Source organism: Nelusetta ayraudi, unplaced genomic scaffold, assembly GCF_046127955.1.
Source record: "Nelusetta ayraudi isolate G7.1 ecotype Tasmania unplaced genomic scaffold, CSIRO-AGI_Nayr_v1 ptg000017l, whole genome shotgun sequence".
NCBI classification, from domain to species: domain Eukaryota; kingdom Metazoa; phylum Chordata; class Actinopteri; order Tetraodontiformes; family Monacanthidae; genus Nelusetta; species Nelusetta ayraudi.
The window spans coordinates 136,984-156,765 of NW_027466067.1; the positions used below are offsets into that span (position 1 = coordinate 136,984).

Here is a 19,782-nt window from a genome sequence, read left to right on the forward strand (position 1 = left end):
TTTTAGAGAAGCTGACACGCACGCACTTGTGCACGCACGTGCACGTACGCACACAACACACGCACATATGTGCACGTACGCACACAACACGCGCATACGCGCACACACGCGTGCACGCACGCAAACACGCGTGCACACACGCGTGCACGCACGCAAACACGCACGCACGCACGCACGCACGCACGCACGCACGTGCTTCCTGCGGTTGTTTTAGCACTCCCCCCGACCTCACCTCCACCACCCCCACACCTCCCGCACCACCCCTCCCCTCCCATGAGCTCCCCCATTGGCTGCAGAGCCGTCCCGCTGACTTCCTGTCTCTCTGTCCTCTCTTCCTGTGTGTGTACAGGGGATGAATGGCCATATTATTCGCATTGACGCAGTGGACCCCCACCCCACCTCTACCCACCACACCACATCATACACACACACGCACTCTCTCTCTCTCTCTCTCTCTCTCTCCCTCTCTCTCTCTCTCACACACACGCACCTCACCGACCCCCCCCCCCCTCCCGCAACTCCCTAAACTGTTCTTTCTTTCTCTCTTTTCTTTTATGCTCTTTCTCTCTCTCATTCTTCCAAGGACAATAGTGTGAGCTCACAATGGTACAACTCAACTCAGAAGCGCTACCACCACCCTCCTGTTTAGCCTCCCTCTCTCCCTCCCTCCCTCCCTCTCTCCTCCTACTTCTGCACCGCTGTGCGCTGCTGCAGTATCAGCCCCCCGAGCAACAAAGCCCGGGCTTAACTGCATAAACACCGCGTGGACTCACAGAGTGGGGGCGAGATCGGCGGATTTCTCCAGACCGGCGGACTTTTGCGCTCACCTGCGATCGATGGTTTTAAAGTGTTTAGACTGAACCGCACGTCTGAAGGCGAGCGAGAGCGTCGGAAACTAGAGTCACGGTCACGTTTTTAAAAATAGAAACTGCACACAATGGGGCTGAGTTGAAGTTAGAAAGAAAGAAGTCTGTCTCCGTGCTGTGATGCACGTTCACAAAGTTTGTCTGAGTCACAAAGCGTGCACCGACGGTTAAAAAAAAAAAATCCAAAATATCTCAAATTAAAAGCTCACAATTTTTAACTTGGGTAAGTTTTCAACAGCAATCTGTGTCCCAATCTGTGTGAACTCCACAAATGATCCCATATGGCAAAGTCTATCCTTTCCTTTGAGCAGTGGAGTGGAAATAAGGATGAATTGACCGACAAGGTCATACAGTTAACTTAATAACAGCTTAAAAAAAAAAATCCATGTTTTTGCCCCATCTGTTACTAGTCAAGGAATCGGTGGACTAGATAGAAACTATTAAAGAGGGCAGTGTGTGTGTGTGTGTGTGTGTGTGTGTGTGTGTGTGTGTGTGTGTGTGTGTGTGTGTGTGTGTGTGTGTGTGTCGTATTTAGCAACACCTGTGAAAAATTACGCTGAAAAAAATTACAAAAACATACATCTCGAATCACGCAAAAATGTGGAATTTCCCTTTAAAATACAGTTTGCCAGATTTTTCTTCATTGTTCATTGTTCTTCTCTTCCACTTAATCGGCCAGTTCAATCAAGAGTCTCATTCTCATACATACATACTCAGGATGGGGATTCTTCACTGTGTGTGTGTGTGTGTGTGTGTGTGTTGGTCAGGTAACAGAAGAGGACAGATCTGGGCTACAGCTTGTAGGAGACGTGCTGGAAAGCTGCAGCCAAAACAGTTCATCTTGACAGCTTGGACTCAGGGTCGCATAGCTGTCACTGAGTGTGTGTGTGTGTGTGTGTGTGTGTGTTTCGTGCGCACCACCCCGGGGTGTTTTCAGGTACACTGAGCGCTCGCAGCAGTGTGTGTGTGTGTGTGTGTGTGTGTGTGTGTGTGTGTGTGTGTGTGTGTGTGTGTGTGTGTGTGTGTGTGGCTCCTGTATGTAGGCCAGCTCCGAAGGGCCTCTCGGGGTTGTGGGATGATTCTTGTCTTCCAGCTCCAAAGACTGAAGCTGCAGGACTGTTGTCAAAGGGAGAAAAGGTCTAAGGTGACACAAAACACAGTTTCTTTTGTAGGAGGCTGCAAACAGAGGGTTAAACATGCTCTTTCTTGTGGATCTGGAGGGATTTTTCAGATAATTGTTTCTGCTAAAAAAAAAAAAAGAAAAGAAGAGTAAAACAGGGGACATTTTTCAGATGGATGAGAGTTTTAACAGTCTCCAGATTTTCTTTGTCTCTCTCAGTAAATTCCTGTTGTTCCCGTGCTGAACCCGAAGCCCAAAAAATGGCAATACCACAGTATCACACCATCTCCTACTCCGAGGTCTGAGGTGGAGTTAAAATAACAGGAGACGGTAATCACGGGGACTTTTGCCCCCTTGTTTGAGCCTGTGGTCTGCTGTCAGTGACTGGAGAAGGGACTGGACCTGGAAGTGGAGGAGGAGGAGGAGGAAATAACAGAGGGTGGGCAGTGCATCTGCAGAGTAGAATTCCAGATCCCCGTCGCAAGACCTGCTCTCATCTGCTCGGAAAATATGAGCGGTCTGTTTGGAAAGGACCGGTGGCGGAGCTGCTGCTGCCGCTGCCGCTGGTGTTCAGTTTCAGTTCGCAACCCAGATCCCATCGACTCTCGAGGTTCCGTACGCCAACGACAGGCGTCGGTGTGAAACGAAGAAAAAGAAAAGAACAATATTTTCCCACGGCATCTTTTCTTCCGTCCGCCCCTTAACACTCAAACCAGATGAACCAAGACCAGGTTTTTTGGACCACATCTCTCTGGGAAACTCCGAACCGGGCCAGGATCAGCGGCGTTGAGTGCGAGAATCGAGTTCTGTCGAACTCATCCTCGTTATTTAAACCCTTCTTTGCCCTCCAACCCCCGCCGATCCTGTTCCCGTGCGGCCACGAGTTGCATTGTGTTTGCGTAATTACAAGGCAAGAGCAGAAACCTCCAGGTCTGGGGAGGCGGGGCCGCCGACCTCCTCTCACCCCCCCCCCCCTATTGACAGCGTTGCAGGGCGAGGAAATTACATGCGTTTCACACAAGCGCACAGGGACTGTGAGTCAATAACACGCGCTGTCAAAGCAAATATTCCCAGCGGGTCATTAGCCGAGGTGGTGTTTTGTATTTTTTGTCTGTTTGCGCGTTTGTGTCAAGGTTCCGGTTCTTTAAAATCGGTGAGAAAAAGACACACGTCTGCGTAGTTTAAGGAAGAGGTGTCGAACTCTGGCAAGCAGTGTAATTAGATTTGGCCCGTGAGGCAATACAAAATCACTGCAGTAACCAGCCTGCTAGTATTATCGCACACCCCCAGAGTCCAAGATGGCGGCCCACTCATTTCAATGAAGTTGCTCACCCAGTGAACTGCGTTTCAGGTAGCAGTCATCCCGTCAGCCGTTTTAAAGGCGTTTATTTTTGTATTGCGGTCTATGGGGGAAAATGCATTTTGGGCAAATGGGATTTTTTTTTTTGCTGCAGTACCTCGAGTGGCCACTGGGGAAAAAAAATCAGCTCGCCACCATATTGCCAATCTGGTGTCCAGCTCTCATAATACATCCATGGGTATTATCCAGCACATGTACTGCTAATATTACAAATCCCAGAATGCTTTGCTCAACCAAGACATGACGTTCGTTGAAGGATATTATTGTTATGACTTAATTGGTTTAGTGTTGTTATTTTATTTTTGAATTTATTGGAAAAAGGTTGAAGTTTAAATCAGAAGGCTGCAAACAAAAATGAGGCATACGATTTTTATTTACATTTTATTTATTTTGATGAGTTTTTTTTTTATTGCAAATTTAATTTTGCATGTGTGCAATATTAAGTTGTTTATTGTATAGTAATAAGCTTTGCTTGTTCCATATTCAGTGTTGAAGCGAAACTTGTTTGGGTCCACATGAAAAGGTTCACTGTTTTAACTGGAGGAAGATTGTTATTAATAAATATCAATGTTGGCCCGAGAGACTTTAAAAGTTCAAACTTTTGGCCCGCTGTGTATTTGAGTTTGACACCCCTGGTTTAAGTGGTGTGTGTATGTGTGTGTGTGTGTGTGAGTGAGAGGCAGAGGGAGAAGTGGTCACACAGACACATTTCGATATCCCACTTCTCTTTGTGTTGCCAGAAGAAGAAACTGCACCCTCAGCTGTTCAACACAAAAGCAGCATCGAGCTCGCAGTCGCTGTCTGAGCGCCGAGCTGACCGTGTGTGTGTTTGTGCGTCTGTGTGTGCGTGCGCGTGGGTCCCCGCGGGGCCACCATGGAGGCCAAAACCACCCGTTTCCTCTACAGCCAGCGCTGCAAAGGTAAGGCGGACTGGGTTTTTTTTTGTGCGTCGGCGGGCCGCACCTGCCGGTTGTGTTGCTGTTGTCGTCGTCGTCGTCCCTCCGGCAGCCCGCTCGGCTTTTTGGCAGGCGGCTGTGAGAGCGCAGCATTAATCTGTCAGCTGTCAGCGCTGATCCAGCTTATCACCGTCATGCGCCCGAGCGTGTGGATGCGCGCACGTGTTGCGCCGACCGCCCGTGTGTGTGTGTGTGTGTGTGTGTGTGTGTGTGTGTGTGTGTGTGTGTGTGTGTGTGTGTGTGTGTGTGTGTGTGCGTGCGTGCGCGTCCCAGACAGTCTGGAGTGAGAAGAGAAGGGGTTACCAGAGGGACTATTTCTCCTCTGCAGTCATTCGGTGATTGAATATGGTTAGCATGTGTGTGTGTGTGTGTGTGTCTGTGTGTGTGTCTGTGTCTGTGGGCGCGCACGTGAGTGAGTGCACGCTATTAATTTGAGGCTAGACTGGAGAGCAGAGAGGATGGAGAGTGAAAAGTGATAAGCTGGGATAAATGGCCGTCTCTGGAGGTGTGTGTGTGTGTGTGTGTGTGTGTGTGTGTGTGTGTGTGTCCCCTTTCACACACACACACACATACATACACACTACCTGCAGGTTTTAATGATTCCAACAAAGGCAACCAGGCTTTTGTTTTCCAGCAGCCCGTCTATGGCTTTTGCAGACTGTGTGTGTCTGTTTTCCGCTGCAGACGCACAAGTGAAGCTGCTCTCCACCATTAATATACGGCACGTTGTTGTTGTTGCTGTTGTTTTAATCATGAAGGGGCCGGAAATAAGGACTAACCGACACGCACAATGCGGACGTTCTCAAGCAGACGGGCCTTCGGTTCGTTTTTTTTTTTTTTTTTTTTTTTTTTTTTGCGATGGCGCACGTGGGTCTGTTGTTGCGTGTTGTTTAGACGGCGCGCTGATTGCAACCTGGGTTGCGCTCAAGAATCAATAAAAATCAACCCACTCTCTCTGTCTCTGTCTTCCCCTTTGCTCCCTCAGAGATCCGAGCCCAGCTGGTGGAGCAGCTCAAGTGTCTGGACCAGCAGTGCGAGCTGAGGGTGCAGCTGCTGCAGGACCTGCAGGACTTCTTCAGGAAGAAGGCCGAGATCGAGGTGGACTACAGCCGCAACCTGGAGAAGCTGGCCGAGAGGTTCCTCACTAAGACGCGGAGCACCAAGGACCATCTCCTCAAGTACGACCATTGTGTTTTATTTATTTTTTTACCCACGCTGCATTGCTGCTGAGGAGATGATCCTCTCCGCCTGCTGTTCTCCGGACCTGAGCCAGTTTGCCGGACTGAAAGTGCGCTGAAGCTTCAGTTGAACGCAGCTTTTCCGCTGTTGTGTGAGGCTGTAAACTGAGATACAAACTTGCTCTTTTTCCTCAAATCAAAAGTTTGTTTTGCTCCATTCGAGGCACCGAACCTCTCCCGAAAAAACATTTCGCAGTTTAACGTTTCCGTTACAGTTTTTCGCAAACGATGCTTCTAAAATGTCGACAAAGTACGCTTTCGCAGGTGTTTCCATTTGAAATGTAAAATCTCCTCCCGCGAGACGCCACTTTGAGGAGGATGGAGGCACAAATTTTCCTGTATAAGTCTGCATTGCGATTGGGAGAGTGTAGCACACTGGTCGGCCTTCGCATGACTCGGTGCCCATGAAGCAGCTCTAGGGTTCGAAAAGGTTGGTGACTGATCGGTTGATGCCGATTGGCCGCCTCTCTCTGCCTCAGCGAGGACGGGTCGACCCCAGAGCAAGCAGCCTTTGCAGCCGTTGCCTTTGTTGCCACGGCAACGGATGATCAGCTGCTCCCGGCCTAATGTATAATTGCTAACCTAAAAAAAAATAGTGTCGCTTATGATTGCCAGAGCTCCACTTAAAAACAATTTAAAATCTTTTAAACGAGGTTCGGCCTCAAGTGGCCTTTATTCGTACTTTCTCTGAGATTAGGAGTTGCGTGCTCTGTGTATCTGCCCCCAAAAAAAAAAAAAAAAAAAGCAGTCGCTTTGCACTTTATTTTAGACACTTTTAAGATTTCTTCCTTCCTGTCCCTTCCTGGGGAATGGAGAAGTACAGACGGGACCAGAAATAGAACGATTGCCCTGCACCGACTTGCACGGCTGCCGCTGAGTGAGGATGCTCCTGCCTGTTGTCACTGGGATGCTGCGATTTCTTTTTGTGTGTATTACATTGTTGTTTGTGTGTTTGTGGAAAAGCTGAAAAACTGCTTGCCAGAAACGGCCAGGTGGTGATTTTGTGCTCTGACTATTTCCGCGGCGCCCTGCTGCTGTGCACCCTCTTGCCAAAAGGAGGATCTTCGCTCAGCTTCCTGTCTCTCTGTCTCTCTGTCTGTCCGTGTGTGTGTGTGTGTGTGTGTGTGTGTGTGTGACGCGCAGGATGCACACAAATGCGCACTGGAGCTCATTAGCTTCAGCTGTGGGAAGTGTTCCTGGATTATTTATCTGGCAGGGGTTTTCTTTTCTGTTTTTTTTCTAAAGCAGGGGGCAAGGTTGTTCCTCTGTGGGAATGTCACGCTGAACTACTCATCTAGCCGCACAACACACGCACACACGGACGCACCGGCGCGCTATAGGGGCAGTCGATGCTCCTCTTTCATCGTCTAATTATGCCGCTTGCGTCCTCGCCGATGCCTTTAAGCTCAGGATTTTGGCTCCTCACCAAGATCTGCTGTAATGAGGAAGTTATTACAGTGGCAAACACTGTCCGCAGTGTCTTTGAGGGAGAGAGCGACGTTCCAGCCGCAGGCGGGGGAAAGGTGTTTCAGGCGCGGGACGACGCCCCGGCTGAAAAAATGTGTCACGTCTGTGGGCTACAGCGGCGGCGGCGGCGTCATTGCAAATTCCCTCGTCTTTTGTTTTAAAACGGCTGTCGGGAGAAAAAAAGAGCTGCTGATCGTCTGTCATTGGCCTCTTAAAACGCCCCGGCTGATTGGAGCCGCCGCTCCTCAGCAGGCGCTTGTCTCCTAGGTGATTCAGGAAGTCGTTTATTGCCAAGTAGAAAATCAATGTTTTAATAGTCCCGTCTTCGGTCGGTCTTCTTAGCAGTGCATTTCAAAATGATGATTTCAAAGCAAATAATAACGTGATGACGATTAATGATACTAGTAAGCAACTTAACTTAAATCCGGTGCAGATTCGTGTCCAAACTTTGTGTCCTGCCGCTGGACAACGAATGTTCAAGAATGTAGAATTTTCTATTCCGGGCCCTCTTTGGTCTTTCAGTTTTGTGATTGATTGCCCGTGAAATTGCGACACGTGACCAAGTTCTCCTTCAGTGGCCAGATTCAACACGCAAGTCTGGACAGACGTTGCGTCGGCTGCAGATTCGCCCGTTCAAACGTGCGAGTGAATGCAATTTGGTGATTGAACTCCAAATGTGGAATCGTCTCCAGAAACTGACCGTCATCCTCCTGCTTGTTTCTGTCTCCGTAAATGACTTTGAACTGCAATCGTTTCCACCCTCGCATTTCTCCTTCTTCTGCTTTTGTTGTTGTTCTCTTTCCCCCCTTGCATCACACGTTTTGTTTGCCAGACACGTTTGTGCTGTTTCTCCACTGGGGATAAACTACAGTCAAGCTTTTTTCTTTTTTTTTTTTTTTTTTGTTCTGATGTGAAGGCTCAGACTGAAAGGGATCGATGGGGCTTCTAAATGAAACTCAATCTCAACTAAGAGGACACAGTCTCTCACTCACACACACGCACTTATACACACACACACACACACACACACACACACACACACACACACACACTCAGGCACCCTCCAGGCCTGATCAATGCAGCAGAGACAGTTGCGGTTGCTGCGCGTGTCTCAGTGCATTTCATTAGAGGGCAGGCAAAGGCAGGCGAACAAAGGGGAAGGAATTAAATATGTAGTTAAACAGGTCAGCGGCTGCAAACCGACTCGGCACGTCTGCTAACATCGTCAAGTGTCAGGATCCCGCGAGTCGGTTCGAGATAAAATACAGCCCTGCCTTTCATTTTTTTCGCTGCCCTCAGCTCCTCACAAAACTCTCTTTTCTCTTCATCCAACATCTGTTTCTATCCCTCCCTGCTCCTCAATCCAGGTGGAATTCCAGCTATTTTCTGCTGTTGTGTGTGTGTGTGTGTGTGTGCGCGCGCGTGCATTCCTGCGCCTGTGTGTGTGTGTGTGTGTGTGTGTGTGTGTGTGTATGCCTGGGTCTGTGTGTGTGCGCGTGTATGTGTGTGCCTTTGGCAAGTTAGGCCATACAGCCAGTTGTTGCTGGCGCTTCAAGCAATGAGGGGTTTGAGGTGTGTGTGTGTGTGTGTGTGTGTGTGTGTGTGTGTGTGTGTGTGTGTGTGTGTGTGTGTGTGTGTGTGTGTGTGTGTGTGTGTGTGTGTGTGTGGATCTTGTGGAGACCCCTGGTATTTCTGCTATTTGCTAGACTGCATGTATGCAACAAAGGTGGGGGGGTTAGTCGATTCAACTGTAGTGTGTGTGTTGACCCTGAGGCTGACTGGTCACATGGCAAAGCCCTCACAAGTTGATCTCTCCATTCAAAGCCGATCCTTGTGATTAATATTAGGGCCACTTACAGCGAATCACAGTCGCCAGTGACAGCCGTCCTTCAGGGCCGCGAGGTCATGTGACCGCGTGTACACTGAAAATCATTGTTCTTGCAAAGATTGCCTCGCCTCTGTTGTGATTTTTTCCCTTGTGTTCTCCTCACCGCTCAGTTGACGAGCCGTTTCAGTCAGTTTTTTGTTTTTTTTTTCATCACGGACAACTCAAAGTTGCCATATCCTGTTATTTTTTTTCTCCCTGGCCTCCAGTTAAAGCTGCATCAAGAGATTGCTCATCAAAAAAAAAAAAAAAAAAGCCAAACAAACCTCTGATTCTCCAGAAAGCTGCACCCTTAGCTTTTTATTTACTGCCTTCCACAAATAAAACACAGCTTTGTTGGACCTTCCACTTGTTTGGAAGGGGATGAAAACAAGGAGGAGACAAATTGTCCTCAGTGTTGGTTAAACACAAACCCGGGAGTGTTGTCCGTAAGACGTCCGTGCCATTGGTGACTTTGAGTCACCAATGGCTTTGAGTGCAGCCGCTCTTGTACAACCTCATTTTTGAAGATGCAAACACGAGCAGTAAAGGAAGAACTTTTCTTCTTTTTTTTTCTGGGGAGCTCAGTGACAGACTGGCTGACTGATTGGAGACAAACGATTATTAGAAAAGTTACTGCATAGTTTGATATCTTAACTGAAAGTAAATATTTTTTTTACTGTCAAGTAAATCAAGTACAGCTGTGTTTTTGTATTTTTTTTTTTTTTTTCAGAATGCAATGATTATAACGTTTAATGGTCTTATTTATACAGTGTCTAAATGTTTCAAAAAATCCAAACCATATTCATATCATCCCTTTTTCTCTCATATCATGGCCTCCTTTCAACGGGAGGCTTTAAACAGACAGGCCGACTGAATTCTCCTCTGTGATCCTGAACGCTAACGACTGTTTAGCATTTTCCCTCCGTCATGAGTCAGAGCGCCACCCGACCCGGCCGCCGACTCCGTTCCCAGCATGCAACCCTGCGTCCTGCCGAAGGCCGCTGACATTTCAATGTTTACCCTGCGCCAGCCGAGGGTCAGTGGGGGTCAGGTGATGTTTCAGCCCGGCGTTCCGCCTCCGTTGCCACGGCGATGGCTTGTGGGCCGAGGGTCGTTTGTCACATGGCCGCCGGCGCCGCCACTTGCCGACATCCCTCGTGCAAATAAGAGGAACCGTGGCCTCGCTCTGCTGGCGTTGTGCAACCGGTGGCGGGAGAGAGAGAGAGAGAGAGAGACGGGAGAAAGGCGGGTGATTCGGACGCTCAGGTGGTCATGTGACTGGAGTTTATCAAGTTTAGCGTTTCATAAAGAGACTCAGGTCTGTGGTTCCTCTGATGTGTGTAGGTGGAAGCATGTAATTACTGACGGACACAACCAACATTTCACATTGGCAGCTGACTCAAGACACACACACACGCACACACACACACACACACACACACACACACACACACAAAAGGCACACACCATTCATTAGATGAAGCCTTTCTGCCGGTCTGACCCTCATATGCTGGGGGTCACTGCTCTACTTTGTGTGTGTGTGTGTGTGTTTGTGTGTGTGTGCGTAGCTGGGTGTGTGATGTAAATGCCTCGCAGCCTTTTGCTGTCACTATCCAGTTAAAGCTGCTTTTAACTGCACAAAGAGCTCCTTTTATCCACTTACACTCACCGATAATCCCTTTTACCCACTCGATCATCCATGGATCATCCATACTGTACACACACACACACACTAGCACTGAAAAGGCCTGTGTGTTGTCATATAAACAGGACTTAGACTGTGTTGCTGCATTTGTTTCGTGTCTTTATGGACACTTGTGTGGACACTTGAGGCCAAGACAAAGGAACAGTATTGGGCCTTGACACTTTTTTTTTTTTTTTTTTTTTTTTCTTTTCCCCTTCCAAAGCCTTTAGAATCTTTAAATCTCCTGTCTTTTCTCCAGCTCTGCACTTTTTCTGTCTGTGACAGCTGTTTGTCTGGAGGAGTCCTACCTCTTCCTGCTGGGTTTTGTACCCTGGCTGAAATCTGGCTGTGTGTGTGTGTGTGTGTGTGTGTGTGTGTGTGTGTGTGTGTGTGTGTGTGTGTGTGTGTGTGTGTGTGTGTGTGTGTGTGTGTGTGTGCGTGTGTGTGTGTGTGCGTGCGTGCGTGCGTGCGTGCGTGCGTGCGTGCGTGCGTGCGTGCGTGCGTGCGTGTGTGTGTGTGTGTGTGTGCGCGAGGCAGACAGACAGACAGAAAGAGAAAGCGAGAGGGTGGCTGTGCATAAATCTGTCTGGGTATTAATCCCCCCCCCCCAACGCCTTGTTTCATCTTTACAATTTAGGATTTAATGTGTTTTCTTACTCTAAGCCCGTCTCTGTGCACAAGTTTTATATGCAGTAAGCCCGTGTGTGTGTGTGTGTGTGTGTGTGTATACGTGCATGCACATCTGTCAAGATGAAAAAGGGGAGTTAAAAAGATAAAGAGGACCTAATTTTAGTCTTTCCTCAATCTTCTATAAAAGAAACTAAACAAGCTAAAAATATCTGCGTCTCTGAGCCTTTTTTTCTTCCCGTCTCTCTGCGTGTGTGTTTCCAGGAAGGAGCAGAGCATCCTGTCCCCGCTCAACTGCTGGAACCTGTTGCTGCTCCAGGTGAAGAGGGAGAGCCGCGACCATGCCACGCTGTCTGACCTCTACCTCAACAACATCATACCCCGCTTCGCGCAGGTCAGCGAGGACTCGGGCCGCCTCTTCAAGAAGGTAAGACGCCAGGCGCCTCTCCAAAATAGGCTAATAGATTAGTCGACAACAAAAATAATCCGAGTATCCACGCGTTTGTCTTTTGCTGTCTGGTCTGTGCCCTTAGGAAAGAGTCTAACCGAGTTTCTGTGTGTGTGCAGAGTTTTGTAAACCAATTTAGCAACAGTAGAATTTCTCAAATCTGCCTCACATTTGCACCCTGCCCATCCGTCTCGCACGCGGCATCTGTTTTCCGTCTCGGCTGATTCATCGCCCGATGCCGCGTCGGCCCAAACCTCAGGCCGGAGCAGTTTTGTTTTTTTTTTACGCCATCTGTCATCTGAACGGTAGCCCCCCCCCTCTATACCCACGGTCCCTCCCACCCCCCGCTTCCTCTCTCAGTCTTGTCCTCTTGTGGTGAGGGGAGAGCAGGACAGAGCGAGACGGGGAAGAGAGAAGTCAGAGAGTAAGAACAGAAAGTGGAGGTGATTGGGCCCTCCTCTTGATTGGGTCAAGAGGAGGGCTGAAGGGGGATTTCTCCAGAGATCAGAGCTCACGAGGCCAAATCCCCAGGCCGAGCCCACGGCCGAGAGGTTTGGACCAGTGCTTCTCAACTGGCGGAGTCTCAGGAGCCACGTTGCTTTCCTTATCATGAAGTCGCGACCCAAATTTAATCCACAGCACTCAAATTTATTCCACAAAAATATGTGTCGAGTGAATAAATGATTGAAGTGAATTGTGCACCCTGCAAAATAAATTCCCAACATCAAAATCCCTTTTTATAAAAAAAAATCTGTGACCGACTTTTAGGTCGCGAACCACCGGTTGAGAAACACTGTTTTAGACGGTTATGTCCAGGAAGGGTGCGGCAGACCGTACACAAAAATTCACACCAGAAAAAGCTACGGGTGGTTTTGCGAGTCCGCGAGCATCGTCCGATCATTGCGACGCCGCTTGCGTGCGACGTTTGAAAAATAGTCGTCATTGTCCTGAGGGCGGATTTAAACCGACGCTCGCAAAGCGCTTCCCTCCGATAGATCAGAGCCGCCGCTCCTCTCCTGACACAAGGGTCGCTTTCATCACCCGCAAAAGCGGTTGGCAGACGAGGCGCTAATGGCAGATAATTAGCACATAATTAGGTCATTTACGGCCTCTTTTTTTTTTTTTTTTTCACTGCGGAAAGCACGAGCGACGCAAGTGCGGGAGGGCGGCGGCGCCGCGTGATTTGGTCACGCAGAAAAGTCGACACGCTGGTGAAGGAGCGAAGCCTCCATCGGGGAGTCGGTGAAGTGAAAGCGCGACCGTGGCAGCGTGTCTGCAGCCAGAGGAAGTTAACGCTCAAGTTCCGCAAGGTCAGGGGGTGGCAGGTGGTAGATGGGAGGGGCCCCGGTCACGGCCGATTGCTTCTTGATTGGCTGCGGTCCGAGTGCTTGTCGCCCTAATACGAGCCTCCGGCTAATCTTGAAACGCGGCCCAGGTGATCGGCTTACCTGCCTTTCATCTTCACCCCACAATGTTTTCCCATACGGCTTCCCCTTCCGTCAGCGTTGAATCCTGCCGTCCTTCCGGTTCTCCCCTTTCAGTCCAGGAGACACTTAAGCACCACGGCAGCTTCATTCTTTTCACACTTGACCTCCCCTCCCTTCTCCTTCACCCACTTGTCCCAGAATATGCTAGATTGCCAGAGCTGTATCTGGTCATTTCCAGAGGCATATTATTACACACAATCATAGAATGATAAATAATTGTGTTTGTCATTATTGCACTCTATCATGTACTGGCTGACCAATGAGAAGTTACTCGGAGGATAGATGCTTCATTCATCCCCGGGGGGGGGGGCATGACAGCTGGGATAGGCTCCAGCCAGCCCCGCAACCCTGAGTGCAGGACCAAGCGGGTATTTCGGATGGATGGATAGATGGATGGACAGATGGATGGATTAGGGTGCAAGGAAACTTCTGACTCTGATTTAGCCTGAAAACAGGACAATTTCACTCTTGAATGGTTATCGTCTTGTATCGTCTGTTATTGAAGTTACATTTTATAATATCTAATTGTTTTACTTAAAGGTCCCTTATTATACCTAACCTCCACCTGTGAAACCACAGGTGGTTTCTAATGGTGGCATCTCCAGGGTGTCAGTGAAGTTCTTTAGAACTCAGACTATGACACTGTCAGCCAGGGTTTTTCCCTTTGAAGGTCCAGCAAAAGCTCCACATTTAACAGGAATATTTTTACAGTAAACAGTTGGCTAAATATATGATAAAAAAAAAGGCTTTCTAGAAAGATTTTGTTCTGTTTTGATAATAAACCATGTGGGCCTGGTTCACTGGAATCTGGGATGAAAGAAGGAAGTGAAAGTGGGTCTAATGCAGCACCTTAAAATCTGCTGCTTTCGTTTCGTCTTTTACAATCTACTTCCCTTCCGTCAGCCCTGTAATTTCCCGTTTTAACGTTTTATCCCCGACATCTCTTACATTGTGTCACTGTGTCCGTAAGTGTTTTTATTCCGCCCTATGCCTATATTGTCCAGCCATGATTTGTCGTGCGCGACTTGTGAGTGTGTTTGTTTGAGCAGATTTATAGATGTGTGGGGACACATCAGTCAGTGTTGGCTGCTGGTACTTTAGTCCGATGGCAGTGTATTAGTCACTGTCCTCCCTCTGTTTGATGTCTCGCACGGTCTCTGTCCTCCACTCCCCTCTCATGTAAAGATCATTATCTGCAGCGGCCGCCTCCAAGTCCACATTCATCACGTCCACGTCTGCCCTGCTCATTTATCTGGACTAGCGACTCCTCCGCTTCGGCTAAGCCAGATTAGCCAGTCTGGAGTTATTATTGTAAATACTTGCAAATGACCACTTTTCTTGCTCACAGCCTCGTGCATGTTTCCTTCTTGTCTTGGCAGAGCAAAGAGGTCGGGGTGCAGCTGCAGGAGGACCTGATGAAAGTTCTCAACGAGCTCTACACGGTAAGAGAAACCGCTGACGGTCGGCATCTTTAAAAAAAAAAAACAAAAAAAAAACAAATCAGCAGCAAAGCAGCGTGAAAATGAGGCATCAGAGTTGGCTCCGCTCGGGTGAAGATTAGGGACCGTGTCTGCAGCGGCTTGGCCCGCCTGCTCTAAGGTTGCCACTTTCTTCCAGACCAAAATATAAATCAGCTTCTGGACACATCAAAAGGTTCTGAATACATGTTTTCTCCCAAGTCAGCACAGCACAAATGAAAGTCTTTGCAGTCGATGGCATGGAACAGCAGTGCTATGATTTATTTCTGCTTCAAATTAGACCGTAACATATTTTTCTCTTGTAATCAAACAGTAATTTTAAAAGCAACGCTAGATTCTGGACTAAACGTAATATTTTAATGTGTTAAATAGCGATTATGGCAACGATAAACTCTGCCGCATCAGCGTCTCGGCACTGAATTACAGTAGTCTGCAGGGTGACTCAGTCAAGCGCGAGTTCACCCATGAATTATATTTCCACCCCTTATTACTCACCACCCTCTGTTTTCAGGCTCTGCTCACGTTTTAGAATCCATGTAACCATTCTGGAGTTTCATAGCGATCATGGAAAGAATTCCTCCCAACGGATGAAAAATAATGACTATTTGCTCCCTTTTTAAAGCATCACATGCCTCCATAGTGCTGGTGTGGTGTTGACCAAGAGTCTGGAGCATTCAGCAAGTCCAAACTGACTCAAACCAACGACTGGATCGCTGCGCGCTTAGCCGGAATATCCACCGTTGCCCACTAGCTGGAGACACACGCACGACGTGCAGCGTGATCACGACACAGCAAACCTTCCCCTTCTATCGACCTCCTCCAACAATTATTCATCGGCTCTCACCCTTGGAATAACTTCACACAAGAAGCTTCCATCTCGCCGCCTGAGCCAATAGGCAGTAATATCCCAGAGCGTGCAGGCGCCAGGCCGCGCGTTGCATCACGCTAGTCTCACAACCGCGCTCGCATCTCCAGCTAACGGGCAACATTTTGGTTGGAAGCGCTGCGGTAGCGCAGCTGCTTCAAGTCAGATGGGACGGTCTTGTCTTTTGATGTTCTGTCTGTCAACCCTTTTATTTTTAACACTGCGGTGCACGACCGCAGTGCTGCTCAGTTGGGTGGAATTATCTCTCGTCTGTGAATCTCCAGAGTGGTCGCGTGGATTTGGGAGAGCATTCCGAGTCGGAATCCACAAAGTGATGAGTAGGGAAATGGAATATGGGAGACAAGGAAACGCTGGAAAGTACTTACGCCAGGCTTTATGCGGCGCTGTGGTTTTACTCCCTGAAGGCGGAAGGAGAAGAAGAAGACCTGGAGCCCGGTGTATTTACAGAAGTAGCACGCCAAGAAAGAGACAGTTGCAAAAATGCCCACAGCCTCGGGTCTCTCTTAAAGAGGCAGTTTAATGCCCCGCGGCTGCAGGTGAATGTTATTTGACGGCAGATGGGGGCAAGATGGCTCTTTTGATAGTGAAGGTTGCCTGGTTTATTACAATATTATTACAATTCAATCAAATTACAGTAAAGCAGAACATATACTCATTTCCCTACATAAACCAGACACGCCTCTGTTAGTCAGCAGTGTGTACGTCTTCCCTGACTCGGGGTGGATGTCTTTCCATTATTTTCGTTTTTGTGCGCTCGCGCTGTCATCATAGTGTCGGGTTACAAATGTCACTTGTTCCGCCAGCACGAATGAGGCGGTGGCGCTCAACCATGCGTGAGCCCAGTTTCCTTCCTTCCGCACTGCAGCAGCAGCAGCAGCAGCAGCAGCAGCGGCGGCGGCGGCGCAGCTCCGGCCCCTCAGCCGAGAACCATAAAAAGTGCCCTTGACTGGCTTTAATTACAGTCTGTAGAAATAGACGGCGATTGAGTGATGTGCACTTGCTCACATGCACACTTGGTTGTGACTGCAGCAGCAGCGCGGCGCTGCGGCGAGGTTGCGAGCGCTCTAATGATGGCTGTGGTGGTGGACACTGAAATAAAGCTGACACTGCGCGCACACACACACACAGACACACACACACAGACACACACTCAGCAGTGGCTGTATTTCAATCTCTTGAAGTCGTGTTGAGCAGTAAAACTTTGTTTGTGTGATTCGCTGCAATATTTAGGAATAAAATCAACAAAAGATCTTCTTCCCATTTTGTTTATTTGAACCTCGGAAGTTCGCTCTGACTTCTCTCCCTCCGGCCAGGGGCTTCTGATGCAAGAGGCACTCCGGGAGAGCGCTATGCTCACCATTGTTTTGTTTTGTTTTTTCCCCCCACCTCCGCTGTCTCCCCTCCCGCCCTTCCAGGTGATGAAGACGTACCACATGTACAACACGGACAGCATCAACGCCGAGTCCAAGCTGAAGGACGCGGAGAAGCAGGAGGAGAAGCAGATGGGCCGCTCCGGTCGGCAGGACGACCGGCAGACGCCACGCTCCCCGGACACCCTGGCCAGCATCAAGAGCGAGGAGAAGCCCGTGCGCCGCTCCAGCGTGAAGAAAATCGAGAAGATGAAAGAGAAGGTGAGGGGAGGAGAGGGTAGAGGGTAGCGGGGGGGGGCTGCGACTTCATGAAAGATGCATGAGCGCGTGTCTGGCTCGCTGTTGTTCCCTCTGCCCGTCTGGAAACACCGAGGCCGACACCTGTTAGGCTGCCGTTGTTTGGACGTCTTCCGTCTTCGCTGTCTGATTTCCTTTTGTCACCCCGTTGCTCTCTCCCCCTCATCATCGCCAGAGACAAGCCAAGTACACGGAGAACAAGCTGAAAGCCATCAAGGCCAGGAACGAGTACCTGCTGGCTCTGGAGGCCACCAACAGCTGCGTCTTCAAATATTACATCCACGACCTGTCCGACATCATCAACGTGAGTGTACACACACCCCCACCACCACCACACACACCCCTCCCACTCCCTTTGTTTCTGTGTTTGAACCACACCCCCGGAGTCCAAGATGGCGGCCCCTTCATTTCAATGATGTTGCTCACCCAGCGCGTACGCCGAAAGACTTTTTGACTTCCTCATTAATGGGCCCATAGAGCATGTGTAGCAGTGTCACTTCCCATCATGCTTCTATAACTCACGTGATCCATTTGGCCAATCCGAGCGATTCTGGAGAACGTCACTTACAGACACGTCAGGGTGCAGCGGCACGTACGACGTCGTGATGTCACGCTGGGAATAAACTCTTTTCTGGTGATTTTCTACGACTAAGACCATTAGTGAAAAATCTTCAGTAGAAAGATTTGCTATAAATCCTGTTTCAGGTCGCAGTCGTCCTATCAGCCGTTTTAAAGGTGTTTATTTTTGTATTGCCGTCTTTAGGGGAAAATGCTTTTTTTTTTGGGCCATTTTTTGCTGCAGTACCTCAAGTGCCCACTGGGGAAAATCGGCGCGCTGGCCATATTGCCAGTCCGGTATCCAGTTCTTATAATACATCCATGGTTTGTACCAGTCAAACCATTGATGTTCAGTCCTAATGAAGTCAGGAGGCCGCAGCTTGTGTTCTCCTTTTGTGTCGCTGCTCACATCATTAAGGGTCTACGGACCCCCTGTGTGTGTGTGTGTGTGTGTGTGTGTGTGTGTGTGTGTGTGTGTGTGTGTGTGTGTGTGTGTGTGTGTGTGTGTGTGTGTGTGTGCAAGGAGAAGACAAAACATCTGAAAATCATGGAAGCCGTTTAAACACACACACACACACAAACACACACACACACACGAATGCTCTCTTGCACAGAACAGCAGGCAGAAGAGGCTCGTGTGGACCGCGGCAGTTTTACTCTCATTCACTTTATAGCAGCAATAACTGCGATGAGCCTCAGCAGGAGGTGTTTGTTTTAGACCCGCCTGGCAGGCAGAAGGAGCTGGAGTCGCGTCTCCGCCCACAGTGCACAGGTGGGCACGAGCCCTGACCCCCCCCGTGCCGGCGGGTTCACCTGAATGGTGCCGGCGGTGCAGAGTTTTGCGAGCGCAGCGTCGCGGTTCGATCCCACCGGGTTGCAAACACTCTGCCAGAGGGTGACGGTGGTTCTGGTGCCTTCCAGGCGCAAACACAACATGGGGTTGGGTCCAATTTTGTTGCTCGAGAGGAGTCTCTTTTTCTTTCTTTTTTTTTTCAAGCTAAAGTGCACACAGTCTTGCACTCGTATACACTGTGCACAATACAAATACACCGTGCAGATTCAATCCTAAGTGACACAGTGAAAGCTACGGGACTGATCTTGACACCCGGGCAAAGTGTTGGTCCCGCCCTCTCGGGTCACCTGACAGCCACCATGGATTCCATTCGCTTTGTAAACGCATGGGACGACACATAAAGCACAACTCTTTTACAAGTGGCTGAGATGGAGTTCTTATTGTTTCTGTCCTCCTGTAGCCTGAAGGCTAATTAATCTTGTAAGGCGGCAGCTTCAGCGTGTTGCCCCTGCAAGTCTGTGGCGTTGGCTGAATGGATGAAATTAAACTTAAAGGTCCAGTGTGTAAAATTTGGCTTGATTTTTATTTCGCTAAAAGCTTAACATACTGCCCATATATACATTAATAAAAGTGTATATTCACAGTGGAATAAGAGTAATTTGGTTTTATTACCCTTAGAACGGTTAATATATATAAGAATATGCACCTGACAGTGGCCTAAATACCAAACGTGCTGTCAGGTGGGCTTCCTTAAAAGTTTTACACACTGGACCTTTAAACTGAGACAGTTGCATCAGAGAGTTGTTCAACAGGACAACGTGACTTTCCGACTTGAAAATGAACAGACGAGACGTGCATACTGTGATTCTTCTCCGCTTTAGGGACCCAACTGGCTGGTTGATACATTTCTCCGTGTGTTTCTCAGTGCTGTGACCTGGGCTACCACGCCAGCCTGCACCGAGCCCTGAGGACCTACCTGTCGGCCGAGCAGAACGTGGAGTCGTCCAAGCACTCGGGCCTGGAGATGCTGGACGGCGCCGCCGAGAGCCTGGAGGCCAACGGCGACAAGCAGAAGCTGATGGAGACCTACAACAACGTCTTCTGCCCGCCGGCTCGCTTCGACTTCCAGTCGCACATGGGAGACACGGTACGTGCTGCGCACCAGCTTCTCCTCGTCGCCAGCTGACCTCAGCCTTGTCCAGGCTGAAGTCGGCTCGCCCGGCTGAGGATGGAATGTTTTTGCGATGCCGTCATCTCCAACTCTCTTTTCGTGTGTGTGT

The 19,782-nt window shown here is 49.1% G+C and overlaps 1 protein-coding gene across 5 annotated transcripts in view; it reads left to right on the forward strand.

Moving 5' to 3' along the window:
* The window catches only part of srgap2 (SLIT-ROBO Rho GTPase activating protein 2), a 57,806-nt gene that overhangs the window by 27,113 nt on the left and 10,911 nt on the right, over positions 1-19,782 (forward strand). For 4 of the 5 annotated variants that reach the window (XM_076024391.1, XM_076024393.1, XM_076024392.1 and 1 more), the window contains exons 2-7: positions 5,288-5,480; positions 11,450-11,612; positions 14,500-14,562; positions 16,900-17,115; positions 17,327-17,455; positions 19,428-19,649. In XM_076024391.1, coding sequence (XP_075880506.1) covers positions 5,288-5,480; positions 11,450-11,612; positions 14,500-14,562; positions 16,900-17,115; positions 17,327-17,455; positions 19,428-19,649 — 986 coding nt within the window. Of the gene's footprint in view, positions 1-4,107; positions 4,267-5,287; positions 5,481-11,449; positions 11,613-14,499; positions 14,563-16,899; positions 17,116-17,326; positions 17,456-19,427; positions 19,650-19,782 lie in introns of those variants that run through there. The other variant, XM_076024395.1, reaches the window with a different exon arrangement.